A 20,030-nucleotide genomic window follows, 5' to 3' on the forward strand; every position below is an offset into this window, starting at 1 on the left:
CTTTGCAAATTAACCGGGCCCCCACTCCCCCCCAGATGGTCAAATCGGGAAAACGACTATTTCTAATTTAATCTGGCCCGGTCCCTGATATGCTTGCCAAATTTCATCGTCCTAGCTTACCTGGAAGTGCCTAAAGTAGCAAAACCAGGACCAACAGAATTGGCGACTGCTATATGTCACTTGGTTAATACCAAGTGCCATAAAAACTAGTTAATTTGCAGTAAAGATTTTATATTTATTGTTGACCTGATCTCTTATCTAAAATAAGGAATGAGAAGGTTATATTCTTTTTGAACTACCAAACCTTTCCCCCTTAAGGGTACTGAAGAAATTTTGTTGTATTTAACTGAAACTTTCAAAAATCTGGCCAGACAGTGAAAAAGTGCATAAACAGTGAAAACTATAGGAGTAAACATGAGTTTAATTGAAAATCATAAAACAATGTTCAACTAATTTTGAAAATGTTTGATTTTGATTTCGAAAATTGTTTTCACGAAAATTTTTGTTGATCTGCAATTCTTAATCAACAAATCTCTTCTCACGATTGTTGGATCCGAATAACTTTGTTAATCAACAATTTGTTCGCCGGAAAAGGCCTTATTTCAAAGTCACGGCACTGAGTTCTTTTTCTTCTTTCATCTGAAGAGAGAAATATGCCTATTGAAGGGCTAATTTGATCGGTATTTAAGTTTTATTGTACACAGGACGCTTGACAGTTTAAGCTTTGAAAAATTCTTTATTTCAGTAAGTAATAACTGCTTGAAAGTGCTGAAAAAACATTTCACAGGGCAAATTACGACACAAAAATGGAGTTCCATCAACCAAGACACTTCGGCTACGATAGTTCATCTGACATTGTGTGACATTTTTCTAATATATTTACAAGTCATCCTTTTAATGAAATACGCTCAATCAGTCCAATCCTATTTCACCCTTATCTTGGTCTCATGAAATTTGTCAATTTTTTTTTTCGAAAAATATCATATATCCTTTTCTAGAATGCATAAACAGTTAGAATTCGCAGTTTTTAGTATCAAAATAGTTTCTTACAGAAACATTCGTTCCCTTAGCAACTGTTCAATAGCAAAAAAAAAAAAAAAAAAAAAAAAAAAAAAAAAAAAAAAAAAAAAAAAAAAAAAAAAAAAAAAAAAGATACGGCATTAGACTTTACAGTCACCGATGGAGAGTGCCACCTGCCGGTAGCGCTTTCGCTCAGTGCCGAGGACAGCGTCAGATAGGGAGTTTGATTGGGGCGGTACATTTTTTCCTTTTTCAGTTCTCCTCCGGGAGGTGGCGCTTTCGCTCAGCGCCGAGGACAGCGTCAGATAGGGAGTTTGATTGGGGCGGTACATTTTTTCCTTTTTCAGTTCTCCTCTGCCGTTTGGATCTCCTTATATCTCCCGTTTCACTATATATTTGAGCAGCGTACCTTCTTTTGAATTACTTCGAGTGAACTATTCCATAAACTGATGTTATCAAAAGAATTTTGACTCAAATTGAATCGCATGTATTAGATAATTCCCTTAAAATGCTAACGTTCCATTGATTTATGTCATTACAGGTACCAATTTACTCTTTAGTAAAAAAGTTTTTGCATAAACTAAGATGATTTTAACAAAGACAAATCTTACATCTACTGATTTCTCTTTATTGCCTTCTGAATTAATTGAAATAGTAATTCTCACTGCAACAACATCTAGAAAAGCTTCCAAATAAATCCGAAAAGTAAGCTTATATACGCTTAACTATCACTTTGCACTTAAAGTCGTAACGTAGCAGGAGTACTTATACTGTCTGACTTAACAATCAACATATGTGATTCTAATGAAAAGTTGTACAAGGGATTTGAACACGTGATCGATGCTTCTTCTTCACTAATATATTTGTGAAATGACTTCCTTAATTTATTTTCTTTACAAATTCTGGATTGTTTGAAAAAAAAAAAAATTCTTAAAAAAAACTAATTTTTCATTCTAAATTCAAAGATGAAATTATTTTTTTCTAGAGCCCATATCTTGCATAGTGACTTATTGGCAGATTTTCTTTTGCCTGAAATATCAAATGTTCTACTAAAGAAAATTTTCGAAAGATCATTCCCAAAAATATACATGTATTTGAATCAAGCATAACATTTGCATTTGAAAATTTCTCTAAAGAAGAGACTCAAACTTAGTTTCCCAACATTCTAAATACCAAAAGAAGATTTTAAAGGATAATTACACACAGAATAGGAAAGATCTAATTTTGCAGGAAAAATTTCTAAATAGAATCTCCCTTTTTTGTAATCCAGCCTTTCCCCCGCAAACAATTTCTTCCATGTATTTTATCCTACATATTCACCAGTGCATTGCTGCTTTTTAGCTAAACTTACACAAAAATAATATAAAGACATTCTGACCATTCAGAGCGTATTTAACATTCTCATGAGAAGAGCAAACAATCGCTTTCCGAACAAACTTTTTTTTATATTTCAAATTAGATTAGGGAGCTAGGAAAACGAAAATTCCCGGAAACTTCCAGGGTGAAGTTCTTGGAGAATTGACAATGAAACTCTCAGGCATCAGCTTAAATATCAAGTTCTAAAAATATATAAAAGTTTCGTTGATTACTAATCTTTAAAATGTCAAAGAAAGTGTTTATGGAAAATAACTATTTCTCTAAGCAACTTCTTGCAGGAAAATTTATATTTATAGTTACGGATGTGTTCTAGTATTTGAGGGAGGGTTGGAGAGTTCCCAGCCTCTATGCCACTTACAGAATATAGCATGTTTTCCCCCAGCAAGTGCGAAAAGCGCAATACATACGCACAATATGGGAAATTATCTATTTGTTTCTTTAAGGAAATAATTTAATACGACTTTATCAAACGCTACTAGCCATTTTAGCTTGTGGTGTGGCTAAAAAATAAATGTCATCCGTTGGGGGGAGGGGGGGGGGTTGCAAAGACAAGGCATGGTCTAAAAATTATTTTGGGCACATCTACTCTAGCACATCCTACTTAAAATAAATTCTAGTTTTACTGTCAATACATTCAAAATATTCAATGTTAGAATTTACCCCCCTTCCCTTAAAAAAGAAAAAAAAAGAAAAACAAGCCTAATTTGACTAATTTCGAGCAATTGACTAAGTACTTTAAGTGAGCACTATAAAGCTGTATGAAAATAAAATAAATAAATTCAGTAACAAACTATTCCTCTTTCTTTCTGCGAGGAATCAAAAAGCGACCAAACAAAGGTAAAACAAGATCTAAAGAAAGAAATAAAATAGTACCCGAGTAATACAGATTACTATAAACGGGCAGCCATTTTTCACTCTTAAGCAGCACGAACGGCGTAAGGGCATAGCCTAGGAACAATATAAAGTAAAATTTTAATAGGATATAAGTAGCTATTTTCACTGGTTTTTGGCTAAGAAAGTTTTGTAGTCGAGGATTCTTCGAAATGATGAACTCAGCCTAAAAATGAAAAAAAACAAAGTTTAGTAAAAAAAAAAAAAGAAAAGATGGAAAAAGAAGTAAAAGGAAATTAGAGAAGTGTGTATAGGAAAAGCCAATTCTACACTAACTGTCTATCGTTATAATAAATACATTTGATTAGGCACATACGAAGGCATCATTGAAGGTGCGGGGAGGGGTACACTCGAAAACCAAAGAAAAGAAACATGCTAAATTCCGCGAGAAAAGAGCGCAAACAGATCTTTGAAAATTATTGAAGGTAGAATACATGTTCTGTACCATGACATTAAGTTACAGAAACAAAGATATTCAGTTTTCTTCTTTCTGTCTTGCAGAAAAAAAAACCCCTATTAGTTAGTAGTGTTACGTTGAGGCTCGTTTTTACTTTTTTTATTTATTCATTTTATTATTATAATTATTTTTTTCTCACTTTTATTATTATGAGTTCAGGAGAGATTGGTAATCTTATTTTTATCTGTTTGTATTTAGTTATTGATAGTAAGAGAATTAGTAATATATGTGCCAACCCAGTCGCAAGTGCTTTTTGTTGCTTTCTTGGGGCGGGCACTGGCAGTTTAGTTGAATGTATTTTTTTAGTTGTAAATAAAACTGAACTGGAACTTACCTTTTCACTTACCTGCTTATAAATTTGTGTATAATACAATTAGTTTTGATAAAAAACATATTTCAAATAAAACCAAATAATTTATTGTAAGAATCTCATAGGCATGGCCGAAGCATAGTATCTTTTAGTCAACAAATTAATCATAAAATAAAGCACACTAAATCTTTTGTAAAAGACACTATATATAAAAGATGCTTTATTTTCGTTTCTTTCTTATGTTTTTTTTCACTGAATATATTCGATTTTTTTTGTCGTTTTTATGAATGATTTAAGCTAAAATTTTACAAAACATGTAACTTGTCCAATTTTGAAAATACTAATTTAAAAAGATCACAAACAAGGAATTTAGAAAAATTTAAACATCTACACTACTACCATTTAAAGAATGAACTTCAAAAACAAATATATCAATTTGAAAAATGTTCAAAATTTTTATATGGAAACATTATTTTAATGTTAGATGCAATTAGAGCAACCCTCGCATAAAAAGTTTTCGTATTTTCCACTCAATAACACCCACATCAACTGTGACCTATATCCCGATACAGATGCAACAAAATATGGGTTGAGATTCAAGATCCTGAAAAAAAAGCAAATACCTTAATCCAGGTAATTTTACCGGCCATTTTAAAACTTCGAAAATAAATAGATATTAAGAGGTGAATTGACTCTTCCCCTAATATCTGCGGACCCCTCCTTTTTTTATGAATAAGGAGATTTTTCAAGTCATCTCTGAACTGCCCTTACGCAGAAAGTATTGATAAATTTCATGTCACCATTTTAAAAGTCGTCAACATTTCTCAACTAGAAAACTAAAATTTTGGCCCGCTTTTCAAGATTGAAGACCACTGTTTGGTCATACCATTGATGGATCAGTCTATAATCTAAAGTGGCCAAAATACTGTGACCACTACCTGTGATCTAAAAAATATCCATAGCCACTTCCTGTGAATCTAAAGTGAACACTACCCGTGATCTATTCAGTGGCTTTTCGATAAGCACACACTGAAATTTTTCGTAAGTGCTTTTTCGCACAACTTCAAAGAAAAACAAAATGAACGTAATAAATCAAACACTGACAAAATTTTAAATTGTTGCCCTGAGAAAAACTGACAATAACACCAAAAAAAGACGCCAGCATGAGAGGACACACTTCAGTGAAGGGGGGAAAGTCAAACATTAAAATATGTTTTAGTTACATTATAATAAATTCATATTTTCGCATGTAGGGTCGACAGCTAAGTCATTGCCGATTTTGTAAATAGAACAAAAATCTTGTATTTAGTTACATAGAATAAATTTAGTTCTTAATATATTTTTCATTATTATTTATAACACATTTAACTGGATTATTTATACATTTTTGTAACATTTCACATAATCTTTTAAATAGATATGTTAACAACTTTTATATACAGAAAATACGCGATGATTTAGTTGCCAAACTTGTAATCCCCCCGTTTTTTAAGCCTCAATCTAGAAAATATTGAGCGTAAATATTATGTTAACGTCAATGCTTCAACCTACAATTTGTCATTCTAAAAGTTCACAAATATGTTACATCGGATTTTTATTATGATCTATTCATTGTAGTTATCTACAACATTGCATAGGCGTATGCTCGATTTTAATAGACAAATCCCCAATTTTTGGCTTCAATTAAAAAACAAATCCCATTTACTGATAATGAACAAAGAGCAGACAATGGATTATTATAAATAACTTATGTAAAAAAATAGATCAAACTATATATTGAATCTTGTGAAAAATAAAGTGTATATGCAATCTTAACCCCATCTAAGAAAATACTTTCTACCATAAAGATGAAATTTAAAAATCAACAAAACCTTACATCTTTTTCCCATTTCAATATAATGAACTCATTGAAAAAGGTTACATAGTAGCCACTATGCCAGCCATGCCATGTCGCTAGGAATGCTAAGGTTATCACTTGAGATGCCATTTTGTTGCCAAGGAATCGACATCTTTTGTACACATATCTGAAGAAATAGAATATAATATGATATCTTATTCACTACAACATCCAATGAGAAGAGAAAACTACAAAGAGATGGAGCTTCGACAATTGAACATGGGAAGATAAGGACCAAAGACAACTAACGCCACTGACAGTGCAGCGTCTAGCTAGTGTATTAAAGAAGCAGAAAATTGCAAATGAAATTAGATATTTGATAATATTAATCTGCAATGCAATAGGATTAAAGCTGAATTTTTACTAGTGATATTTAATCAGCATTAAATATTTTCAACAGTTATTTGGACTCAAAATCTAGTATGCACAAATAAGGCATTGGTTAGCATGGGAAAATCCTGCTAGGCCAAGCAGGTTAGTTGACTTTGAGATGGCTGTCCTTCAGTTAAATTATGTAGCAGTTTTGGGTTAAATAGTATTGCGAAATGCTAGATAGTGATGGTGATAGGACCAGTTACCATTCTTATCAGTAGGCTATACTATTTGTACAATTCTTTGTACCATTCTTATCAGTTGGCTATACTCTTTGTACAATAGCTTTAAGTCAGCATGAGTATACCAATACTGAAAAAAAAAAGAATTAAATGATCCAAGGAGCTACAGAAAAAAGTAGCAACAAAAATTCCCAAGTAGTAAGTACTACTTCAAGGTCAGCACAATAAAATGTAAGAAGACGTCAACAAATAAAACCAATCTTCAAAATAACGAAAAGAATACTGCTCGTCGGATTTTAGATAAGCATTTTGTTGCAAAAATGAACACCATAAATAGATTGTTCATATACAATAATGATTGTTCGTATACAGCATGAGTATATCAATACTGGAAAAAAGAATTTGATCCAAGGCGCTACAGAAAAAAGTAGCAACAAAAAATCCCAAGTAGTAAGTACTACTTCAAGGTCAACGCACTAAAATATAAGAAAACATCAAGAAATAAAAAACAATTGTCAAAATAACTGCTCATTGGATTTTAGATAAACATTTTGTTGCAAAAGTGAACACTAATAAATAGCTTGCTCACACACGAACAAAGTTGATGCAAGTATACAATCAAGCATAAACATAGGGGATAAGAGAAATCAACTCTCTAAGTGCAACATACACACAAGAAATAAGAAACCCCCCACCTCCTCTGCCGCACATACTTCATTGCGTTCAGTCCCTGTTATTTCAAAGAATTTAATATTATATTCTCACAACAGAATAACTTTAATTACTTAACCCCCCCCCAGATAAACTTTAATTAAGACATATTAAAGCAACCAAATTTTTGGCTTAATTCTTCTTGTTTTTTTTTTTATAATGGTCAAACTGTAGTTAGAAGAATTCAAGGTATTATTATTATTTTTATCAAAAAGAATAAAAACGTTTACTTCCGTTAGTTAATTAAAAACTCGTAAAGGTAAACTCGTAAAAGTAAACTCGTAAAACTAAAGCTCATTTGTTTTGTTTGCACAACAGAGTAGTTCATTTACTTCTGATATTTCCAGCTACTCCGACACATCGAGAATAATGGTTCATTCACAAAGAGATTTCCAAGATCTAACTAGCGAAAATTTGAGCCAATCTGATTTTCTTTGAACTTTTAGTCTATCAGAAGGGGAAGGGGTCAAACCTAGTGAACATCCTTGGATACGCTCCTGATTACAAATATAAAAACCCATTACATTTTACGCAGCTTTTGCAACAACAAAAAAAAAAACCTAGAGGGTTACATGATTTTAGTCAAAGGAATATCTGCATGCAGTGAAACCCTCGAAGTTAGTACATGGAACAACGGGGAGTTTATGATTCTAACAAGACAATTTTGATAAGCCAGACAATTCTCCGCACAACTATAAGTTTTCATTCATTTTTATTTTCTTTAATCTACCTTTTAGCTAATCTCGGATAGTTAATTGTTTAGAGCACCACCAGTAATGAATGCTACAGAACCAGGAGTAGAATTTAAAAGATTGGTGTTTCTTTGGGGTTTAAACACATGCTAAAAGAACAATTCAAGTATCTGGTTACGGCCCCAAGAAACTCAGTATAATCCACTTATAACTAGATATTTTAGTAACGTATGAAATTTTATTAAAAAGGAACACAAATATCTTTCACTCAAGCAATGAAAACAACAAATTGTTAATAAAATATATTATTCATAATTTGTATATACTTTAAAAAGCTGAGGCGGACTTTCCCCCCTCTCTTTAAGGTTTTCAATATTTGATCAGTTAATCATGTCAGACGTCCCAGGATTTAAAGAAGTTCAACCATAGAATAACTTTTTTTTTTATCGAAAATCTTTCCTAAGCATGCAGTGTATACACTAAAGTGTACTATACTTCCAAATAGGTTATTTTCCCAGTTTGTAAAGAAATGACAAAATTAGAGAGAAGAAGGGAGAGAGAGAGAGAGAGAGAGAGAGAGAGAGAGAGAGAGAGAGAGAGAGAGAGAGAGAGAGAGAGAGAGAGAGAGAGAGAGAGAGAGAGAGAGATGGTTATCTAACATTTTTTTAAGGTTTGGAATTTTTCACACGTATTACATGCTGTCAATTTCTCAGGGGGCCCCTTTTCCAAGTTTCTTTAATAAAAATCTATAAAATAAAAAATTCTTACTGAGCAGCCCAAATATTGGTATTGAGGTTGAAAGAGGGAACCATTTGTCCAAATCGGGTAATATTCTCGTAGATATGCAGTTTGACGTTGGCACATCCATCCCACATGTTCCAACCATCTTGTACGCCATTAAAGGTTAAACCTAAAAACAAAAGAAAGATAAACATGGAATTTAGCAAATTAATAACTATATCCTATGACCTCCAACGACTACATTAACAAAAGGCAGAGCGTTAATTTTCTGCTTTGTTATCTTCCTATTTTCTTCTTGTATGCTGTCTTTTTCAAGATGTACCTCTGGTTTAATTACAAATAGTAATTCTATTGACCTATACTACAAATTATACGAACTTCTTTCATCAGATATTGACACAATCTTTCTCGGATATGGATGTACCCTGACACTGATAACTAGGTCGGAGTCTCCCCCTATAACTACGTGCGCTTGGTGATGGACTGTACTTCCGAACCAGCTGCTGTCACGTGGGTTTCCCGGCTCCTTAAAAGTAGTAAAGCAATTCCTATTTGACAATAATCAACAGTCTTTTGTATTTATTAATTACTATTATTTTTTTAAAAATACTGGTATCAGTATTGTTTATTTGCATTATTTTAAATTTATACTTCAAAGGCCGTGAGAAGAGTGAGATACTTTGTTAAATTTATAGTGATTAAATTGTCGTTCGACGTGAAGGCTGTAAAACAAAGGAGACTGAGTTATTTGGATAATGTTACTAACATGAGCCTAAACATCGACCAATGGGTAAAAAATAATGCTAGTGTTGCTCTTTATTTACTTTTTGTTTTGTTTCCGCCTGTAGAGTGCTGGCAACAGTGCTGGCAACTATCAACACCTTTGATGTAAATAAGTACAAGGTTATTTTGTCCTATCTTTTGAATCGCAGCTATTCCTAAAAATATATATTCTTATCTGTTGATCTTCTAAGCAACTACAAATTATTTGATAGCAAAGAAAAATGGCTAATCATTAAGGGATTTGATGGTGCTAATAAAACAGCAATAAAAACTAACAAACGGACTAAATAAATGAAATAAGAATGGCCATTTATACAATAAGAAGGATTATTAATAACTGTCGAATATAAATTAATGACAGAAAACAAAAACCAGGAAAGTTTTTAGAACAAAACTTAATCGAAACCTCCGAATCTAAGCACAACCTGTGCTGGAAAGACCGACAAGAAGTTGTAAAAAAAAAAAAAAAAAAAAAAAAAAAAAAAAAAAAAAAAAAACAACAACAACAACACCCATATGAATAAAGTCGATAGTATGAACACAAAAAAGAATTAATGATGAAATAAACAGAATTTGTTAACTGAAAGCATTAAAGACAAGCATCACTACAGTGTGCCAAACATCACAGCATCCTCTTTTCTGCGGAGTTACGTCTCCTCTCTTACAGCAAATAATTTGAGTGTAACATAAAAGACTACATTCATTTGCTCACCTGCACAGAAGGGAGAGGGATGGGGAAGCATCCAATGTGAATGAGATTTTCCCGAAGATTCCACTTTGAAAAACATGAAAATTATGGCCCAATAGAAACATGAAAAAATCAAAAACATTTTGAGTTTTTCCAGAGTTTGTCCTAACTTATAGGATCAGTTTTAAACTAAAGAGAATTTTCTTGCATTTTGGAATAAAGCTGAAAGCCGTTTTGAAAACATACCTGAAACTATGCAAACACCTTCAGATATCAGCCAACAAGAGATATACTTATACAACGAAATCTTCACCCATATTCCAACAATACAAAGCCTTATAAACAATGAGTATTCCTATAATAAATAAAAAAAGAAAATATATTAATCTTAAAAAAACATTTTACTATGATTCATCCGAAAAGATATTAAATATTTTTTCACATTGCCCAATTCTTTTCACATACTAACGAGTCACATAGCGTCGTTTTCTTAGTTACATGAATGTTATTTCGAGCCTAACCCAAAGACCCGAAAGAAGACTTGAGGCTTAAAGGGGATTTTGAAGGAAGGTTACGGGCTCTTTTTCTACCCCTCCCCCCCACCTCCCTCAAGGATAAATGTTATGGTTGGTATTTTTTCTTAAATAAAAAAAGCCACATCTTACCTAGAAACAATCAAATTGTGCAAATTCCTAATTAAATGATCACTGCCAAAAGTTAGTTTCTTTTTTAAATTCGTTTCCGAGAATTATGAGGGTAGCAGACAAGCCCCTTAATAAAACATCTAGATTGAGCCCTGTTTTCGGGCCACCCCAATTAAATACGGAGTTGGATACGGGTTGTACAGATTATCGTTTTTAGTACCCCTTCCCAACACACTTCTAGCTCGTAAGATCAAAACGCTTTTAAGTTCTAATGGGTTGGACATGAAGAGCATGAAAACGTTCTATTTCGACCTCACTTAAACAAATCAAGAATCTGAAAACGGGACTATATTAAAGAGCCGCTGCAGCAATATGATTCTGATAAGCTAGGGATAGACAAATAGTACTAATTAGAATCTACAGGACGATATTGTAAGCTTTAATCCGTAACGATCAAAAAGGAAAAGGTTCAACTGGCTACAAAGTCAATATATATATATATATATATATATATATATATATATATATATATATATATATATATATCTATATATATAAAAATAAGTTGTCTGTCTGTGGATGTGTGGATGGATGTGTGGATGGATGTGTCAGGTGACGTCACCTGAAAAAACTGGATTAGGTGACGTCAAAACTGAAAAAACTAAAAAAAAGGCAAAAACTACAAAAAAAAACTAAAAACTAATAAAAAAAATAAAAAAGCTAAAAAACTAAAAAAACTATAAAGGTAAAAACCAATAAAAAACTAAAAAAAAAACTGAAAAAACTAAAAAAAGGCAAAAACTACAAAAAAAAAACTAAAAACTAATAAAAAAAGTAAAAAAGCTAAAAAACTAAAAAAACTAAAAAAACTAAAAAAAGGTAAAAAACTAAAAAAAATAAAAAATAAAAAATAAAAAAAAAACTAAAAAAAAGGAAAAAACTGAAAAATAAGCTAAAATAAAGGTAAAAACCAATAAAAAACTAAAAAAAAAAAGGAAAAAACTAATAAATGACGACACTCAAAGAGAAAAGCGACCAGGACAAAAAACTAAAAAAAAAGGCAAAAACTACAAAAAAACTAAAAAACTAATAAAAAAAATAAAAAAGCTAAAAAACTAAAAAAACTAAAAAAAAGGTAAAAAACTAAAAAAACTAAAAACTAAAAAAAAACTAAAAAAGGTAAAAACTAAAAGAACTAAAAAAGAAAAAAATAAATGACGACACTCAAAGAGAAAGCGACCAGGACAAAAGGAATGTTCGATTAGCAATCAACAAAGCACCGGGACACAGGGAGTATAAATGACGACCAGGACACAAGTAAAAAAAAAAATTAACAAAACTAAAAAGAAGGTAAAAACTACAAAAAAACTAAAAAGAAAAAAAAACTAAAAACTAATAAAAAAACTAAAAAATCTAAAAATCTAAATAAACTAAAAAAGAAAAAAAAAGGAAAAAAATAAAGGAGAAAAACAAAACTAAAAAACGAATGTATATACAGACCGGTACACCGGGATACAAATGACGACCGGGACACAGGGAATATAAATAACGACCGGGACACAGGGACACAACTACAACGGGGACACCGGGGGAAACAGGGGGATATAAATGACGACCGGGACAAAAAAACTAAAAAGAAATAAAAACTAAAAACTAATAAAAAAAACTAAAAAATCTAAAAATCTAAATAAGCTAAAAAGAAAAAAAAAGGAAAAAAATAAAGGAGAAAAACAAAACTAAAAAAACGAATGTATATACAGACCGGGACACCGGGATACAAATGATGACCGGGACCCGGGACACAGGGAATATAAATGACGACCGGGACACAGGGACACAACTACAACGGGGACACCGGGGGAAACAGGGGGATAACCTGACAATCTATTTATATGCAAAGACAATGGGACAGCAAAGAATGTTGTATATTCGCAAGTTTTACGTAGTTAAAACCATATATATATATATATATCTATATTCACAGGTGGGACATAGGGACACAACTACAATGGCGCGTAACTATTATGGGCGCGTAACGACTTACGCGCGCGGGGGGGGCTTGGGGGGGGCGCGAAGCGCCCCCACCAACTAGGTGTTGGGGTGGCGCGAAGCGCCACCCCAACAGCTAGTATATAATATATATATATATATATATATACTAATATAATATATTAATATATATATATATATATATATATTTATCTTCGGTAATGAGGGGTTGCCATCTCTTGTTAGTGGGTGTACCTCTTATTGACTTCTGATGTATTTGAGGATACAAAAATACAGTTCTAGGTACGCTAACGAGAAGGATGTGCAAGCATGAATTTTTTGTAAGAGGACGGTCATCTACAAACGTAAGGCATTAGAAATTTGTCCAATTACTGTACCTTTTTTTTTGTGGTCCCGGACAGATTTGGCCTCGGCGAGGGAAGTTTGAGCGGGTACTACCATACCCTCTCTAGTAAAAAATGATGAGTCGTATGAGCTGATGCCATAGATATCCTGTTTATAGGCAATTGATACTGAAGAAAAAAAATAAACGCTTCATCAACCGTTTTTTAGAGCTCGGTTATCTTCAGGGTTGAGTGACTAAACACTTTTGCACAAACAGTGCACTTATTTTTGGTTTTCGATGCTCTAGAGGGTAGGAAAAACCCTTTTCACCTAGAATTGAGTGTTTACTCTATTATTAAAAATAATAAAAAAAAAGTTTAAATTCCTTCCTCGGATCACTGACTAAAGTGTAAATTTTGCTACATTGATAAACCAGCTATCCAATAGAGCAAGCAACCATTACAAGATTTGCTATGCCATGATAGAGCTTTTGAATCTTGCTTTTTCTTAATTTTTTATCAGTTTATCGACATACAAAATCCATTTTGGATACCAGTTTAAAAAAGGTACGGCCCTAAAAAGAGGTCAAATCCTTTCTGTGGTTTGTTGACTATACCATAGATAAAAAAAAATTAAAATTCTTGATATATGGCTACCTTTCGGTTGAATGTTAGTCATTCAGTATGTAATTCCAAAACAGTAAATGATTAGTAATTAACAATTGCGTTATAAATCTGATGAATGCAAAACTTGGCTAGGTAATGGCACCTACATAAAGTATTCTAATTCATGTCTCTGTAAAAAAAGAAAATAAATAAATAAAAAAGGCAAGTGATATATATATATATATATATATATATATATATATATATATATATATATATTATATATATATATATATATATATATATATATTATATATATATATATATATATTATATATATATATATATATATATATATATATATATATATATATATATATATATATATAGATGAGCCAATTTTGTATGCTTCACTACCTCGAAGGTTCTTTTGAAGGTACCCTTAGGGGTAAATCTTACAAAAAAAAATTCAAAGCATTTGTCACTATGTGATTTTAGTTCGTTTTCATGCATATACACGAATAATATAGAAAAATTTAATATAAAATTAAAATTTACAATAAATCGTCGTATTTCAGCATGAAAAACTTTAAGTTTTGAGCCAGTTAGAGACTAATTTTGCAAAATCACTAAAATAAATAGCAAAAAAAAAAAACAAAAAAAAAACAAGAGCTAAGAGTTCATATAGCACTTGTAACGAGGCAAGAAGAGCTAGGTGCCAAGAGCTCGTATGGTATGAGCTCTAAAAAATTCTAAGAATCAATAGATTTATTTAAAAGGAAAATCAGAGGCTTAATGCCGGTCAGGATTTAAAATAAGAGCTCTGAGTCACGATGTTCTTCTAAATATCAAAAACTCATTAAGATCCGATCACCCCACTCGTAAGTTATAAATACCTCATTTTTTCTATTTTTCCTCTCCCTTTGGCCCCCCAGATGGTCGAATTTGGGAAAACAACTTTATCAAGTCAATTTGTGCAGCTCCCTGACACGCCTACCAATTTTCATCGTCCTAGCACGTCCAGAAGCACCAAAATCGCCAAATCACTGAACCCCCCCCCCCCCCCAACTCCCCTTAAAGAGAGCGAATCCAGTACGGTTACGTCAATCACGTATCAAGGATATTTGCTTATTCTATCCACCAAGCTTCATCCCAATTCCTCCACTCCAAGCGTTTTCCAAGATTTCCCATCACCTAGTTGGTGGGGCGCTTCGCGCCCCCCAAGCCCCCCCGCGCGCGTAAGTTGTTACGCGCCATATTAGTTACGCGCCCTTTTAGTTGTGTCCCTGTGTCCCACCTGTGAATCGAGATAGATATAAATATATGTTTTTAACTACGTAAAACATGCAAATATACAACATTTTTCGCTGTCCCATTGTCTGTGCATATAAATAGATTGTCAGGTTTACTGACTCTTGAACATGCAACATATAATTGTCCATGGGAAAAACAATTCGTATTCATATCTATACCTCATTATTCTAATGATGTGTCCCTGTGTCCCGGTCGTCATTTATATTCCCTGTGTCTCGGTCGTCATTTGTGTCCCGGTGTCCCAGTTTGTAATTTATCTTTGAGTGTCCCGGTCGTCATTTATATTCCCTGTGTCCCGGTCGTCATTGGTGTCCCGGTGTCCGGTCTGTAACTTCTATTCGAACAATCCCTGTGTCCCGGTCGTCATTTATATATCCCGCCTGTGCCCCCGGTGTCCCCGTTGTAGCGTCACAGCGTCACTATGAAGTACATATTGCCGAACCTTTTTTTTTTTAACTTAAATCTGGTAGGCATTGATGACCTTATCCAAGTCAAAATCCCAAACCCAATCCTCATCGCTATCATTTCAGTTTTGATATATTTTGACTCTCGCTGTCCAGGTGGATTTTCATCTAACTGCGCGGTTTTGCGTTCTTTAGCCGCAAGCCTGTTTTTTTGCTGTTCTTGTGATTCCTTGGCACGCTTTCTTTTCTTACTTTCTCTATCAGTCGCAAGCCTGTTTTCTTGCTGTTCTTGTGATTCCTCGGCACGGTTTCTTTTCTTACTTTCTCTATCAGCAGCAAGTTTTTTGGCATAGACTCTTTGAGCAGCTTCCTCGGCTGTTGCCATTGTAGGTTCTTCAGTCATTTTACAATTAAACATTTTTCCGTGAACGAATGTCTTAAATACCTTTAATGACGTCATCGTCATAACAAACATGACGACAACTAACTTCATGACATCAGTCGACACACAAACATGACGTCACTCGACAGACACACACACACACACACGCACACAGACAACTTATTTTTATATATATAGATATATATATATCAAGTTTCATTAAGGTCCGATCACCTAATCGTAAGACAAAAATACCCCAATTTTCACGTTTTCCAAGAATTCCGGTTTCCCACCTAACTCCCCCAATGTCACAGGATCTGGTTGGAATTTAAAATTAGAGCTTTAAAGCACACGATCCTTCTAAATATCAAATTTCATTAAGATCTGGTGACCCGTTCGTAAGTTACAAATACCTCATTTTTCCGAATTACCCCCCCCCCCCCCCAACTCCACCAAAGAGAACAGATCCGGTCCGGTTATGTCAGTCACGTATCTTAGACAGGTTTTTATTCTTCCCATCCAGTTTCATCCTGATCTCTCCTCTTTAAGTATTTTCTAAGATTTCCGGTCCCACCCCCAATTGCCTCCCCCCAATGACGCTGGATCCAGTTGAGATTTAAAATAAGAGATCTGAGTTACGAGGTTCCTCTAAATATGAAGTTTCATGAAGATCCGATCACGCCTTCGTAAGTTAAGCATACGTCATTTTTTCTAATTTTTCAGAATTAACCCCCCCCCCCCCAATAGAGCGGATCCGTTCCTATGTCAATCACGTATATAAGACTTTTGCTTATATTTCCCATCAAGTTTCATCCCGATACCTCCAATCTAAGCGTTTTCCATGATTTTAGCCCCCCAAACTCCCCCCCCAATGTCACCAGATACGGTCGGGATTTAAAATAAGATCTTTGAGACACGATATCCTTCTAAATATCAAGTTTCATTGAGATCCGATCACCCGTTCGTAAGTTAAAAATACCTCATTTTTTCTAATTTTTCAGAATTAACCCCCCTCCCTACTACCCCAAAGAGAGCGGATCCGTTCCGGTTAGGTCAATCATGTATCTAGGACTTGTGCTTATTTTTCTCACCAAGTTTGATCCCGATCCCTTCACTCTAAGTGTTTTCCAAGATTTTAGGTTTCCCCCTCCCAACTCCCCCCAATGTCACCAGACCCGGTCGGAATTTAAAATAATAGCTCTGAGACACAATATCGTTCCAAACATCAAATTTCATTATGATCTGATCAGCCGTTCGTAAGCTAAAAATGCTTCATTTTTTTCTATTTTTACCGAATTAACCGGCCCCCCACTCCCCCCGCAGATGGTCAAATCGGGAAAACGACTATTTCTAATTTAATCTGGTCCAGTCCCTGATACGCCTGCCAAATTTCAACTGCCTAAATTAGCAAAACCGGGACCGACAGACCGACAGAATTTGCGATTACTATATGTCACTTGATTAATACCAAGTGCCATAAAAACAACAAAAAAAAACAAGACATCAATGGTTTTGGTTTTAATGCATTATCCATGTGGGAGAGAATGTGCACATGATTGTGTTTTTCTTTTCACTTTTTTTTGGGGGGGGAGGGCAAACTTACTGACGTCTTGATTAAGAAAATATTCTTCCACGCAAATATGTTAGGGATCAAATGTCAAAAGAGTTTGTTTTTTTGTATTCGTCCTTCTTGTACAAAGCAGCATTATTATTGTACAATTTCAGCATTAAAAATTAATCAAGTAATTTAACGGCAAAATTTTGCAATCCTTGATAAGATTTCACCTCTTAAAGTTTATATCAAAGGATTTTAGTAATAAATAAGAATACTGCTTACTAAGAAAGAGGAGCTCGTGACAATTGAATCAGGAACAAATGAAGATCCTATTTGATAAACAGCAACATAAAGTAGACCCATCAACCCTCGAATGAAACCAAATTTCACATTGTTACCCTTGCCAGTAGCCATCTGAAAATGAAAACACTAATGAAAAATACTTATTTTAAAGTATCAAGAACATAATAATAACAGCATTTTTTTGCATCCTGGATCCAATCTTAGGTCTATTCATACCTGGCAACCGCAATTTTATAAGGTTAATCATTTACATGTTTCAAATCTATACAATATTTTAATCAGTGTTGCCACGCTATAAATATTCAAAAATTAAAAATCTCTTATTTCCCAAAGGAAAATATACCTTTAAAAGGCTATACTTTCTTAAGCCGTTTGGTACCATGTTTTTAGTTTAATATTTGATGATTTGCCACCCGCGTTCCTTTTTTTTAATTTGACAGCCGCTACTACCAAAAACTACATAACTGCAAGTGTGTTTTTTTTTTTTTTTTAATTGGAAATTGAACTGTCAATTTTTTTAAAAGGTGTAAACGGTTATATAAGTTTCCCCTTAACAAATTCAAACAATCAATTCTCGTTTCCACTTTATTTGGTATATTGATGGTTATGTTTACTTAGAAAAACGCAGTTTTTGTGACAAGCAAAAACTTTAAACGGAAAATCGCAAATAAGCTACATAAGCTGTCACTTTTAATAGTTCAGGTATCAGTTCCAAAGAATCATCATTTATAGTAACTGCAAATAAAAATTTTCGTTTTTTTGGGCCTTCCACCAGACATTATATTATATATATAATTGATGCGTTGGAAACTCAACAATCCTATTTATGCTATACGTGACATCAATAAGAAAATGCTTAGATGATGTCATAAGAAATGCTCATATGATGTACTAACACATCGTACATGACGTCATTTGCAAAACCAAAACTAAGGCTCTTAACGAATTTTCTCAGACTTCTGACCTATCTAGATAGTGTTTTTTAATTGGAAATTGATTTGCCAACTTTTCTAATTTTTTAAAAGATATAAATGGTTATATAGGTTTCCATCTAACTAATTCAAACAATCAATTCTCGTTTCCACTTTATATGGTACATTGATGTTTATGTTTACTTAGAAAAACACAGTTTTTGCGACAACCAACAACTTTAAACGGCAAATCGCAAATAAGCTACGGTGTGAAAACCTTATAAAGCAAGCTAAAAGAAAATGCACTTTATTGAAACATGGCTAAGGATTAAGTCCCTCCATTTATCTCGTTAAAATTATATCGTTAGATTCGTTAGTATGAGATCTATCCATTCTTTTCAAGCAAAAGCAAAAGCAAAAGCAAAAAAAAAAAAAAAAAAAAAAAAAAAAAAAAAAAAAAAAAAAAAAAAAAGTTTGAAAATTTTCATTCAGTAGAAGGATAAAGCTAAATCTCAGCTATTGAATGACTGAGCAGAAATATTAAAAACGTAGGTCTGCAGAAAAATAGCATAACTTTTACCAGGGAACATAAACTTAAAAAATAACCAAAGATTGGCTAAAAAAAAAAAAATGATTCTTCAAGTAGACTTATGACATTACGGAACTAAATAAAAGCCGTCACGGGGGAATCCCACACGAGGAGTGGGAAATACAAAAAAGATACGTTTTTATAATACAATTCTGCTTCATTTTCATTCACTTTAATTTTTTGGGCAGCTTTGGACCAATCACAAAAAGGAATTTATAACTCAAATCAGAAACTATCTGAAAATGACTCCACAATATAAGATTGAAAAGAAAAAAGTTGTCTACAAATACTGCAGTTCCGGTCTAGGATCAATTGACTATGTACCCAAATGGATTCCAATATCCCCTATATAAGTTGGCAATACTACCTTTGATAACATAAAAAGAATTATCACATTAATTGAATACGCTAAAATAGTGAGTCGTCCCCTTTCACTGCAAGTTTTTTATATTTCTAAATTCAATAGTCACAAGTGCCGTAGACTCATATTTAGTCTAGGACACGAGTGAGCAAAAGAGGTTAGCCTCAAATAAATTGCTATATAAACAATTCTTTCACTACCCGTTTAAAAAACATGCGCTGATTCCGCATCTGAAAGGTCTGCCACTCTAGCTCTGTCACAAACTTGAGTTTATATACTTCCTCTTTCAGACCGGCTTTAGATAACACATATCCTATTTAGCCCTGAACTTTTAAGAACAAAAGTGTGTTGGAAAACCCTTTACATGTATGATGATAATACCTGTGTTAACCCTTAAAAAATAATAACATTAAATCTCCGAGTACCCTTGTGCTTTTCCCTACCAATTTGCCCAAGTAGATATCAACTAATGAAAGAAATACCAAAAGGATCCCCAAGTTGGCCCTT

The 20,030-nt window shown here is 33.2% G+C and overlaps 1 protein-coding gene across 1 annotated transcript in view; it reads right to left on the reverse strand.

Annotated features, from left to right (window-relative positions):
* Nucleotides 1-401: 401 nt before the first annotated feature.
* Nucleotides 402-20,030, reverse strand: part of LOC136027733 (lysophospholipid acyltransferase 5-like) — a 51,401-nt gene continuing 31,772 nt past the window's right edge. Inside the window, exons 7-11 of the mRNA XM_065705188.1 lie at nucleotides 17,642-17,773; nucleotides 10,368-10,476; nucleotides 8,678-8,819; nucleotides 5,932-6,079; nucleotides 402-3,454 (exon numbers count right to left, since the gene is read on the reverse strand). Of these exons, the coding sequence (XP_065561260.1) occupies nucleotides 3,188-3,454; nucleotides 5,932-6,079; nucleotides 8,678-8,819; nucleotides 10,368-10,476; nucleotides 17,642-17,773 (798 nt within the window). The 3' untranslated portion in view covers nucleotides 402-3,187. The remainder of the gene's footprint in view (nucleotides 3,455-5,931; nucleotides 6,080-8,677; nucleotides 8,820-10,367; nucleotides 10,477-17,641; nucleotides 17,774-20,030) is intronic.

The sequence above is a fragment of the Artemia franciscana genome, chromosome 5 (assembly GCF_032884065.1).
Source record: "Artemia franciscana chromosome 5, ASM3288406v1, whole genome shotgun sequence".
Lineage (NCBI taxonomy): Eukaryota > Metazoa > Arthropoda > Branchiopoda > Anostraca > Artemiidae > Artemia > Artemia franciscana.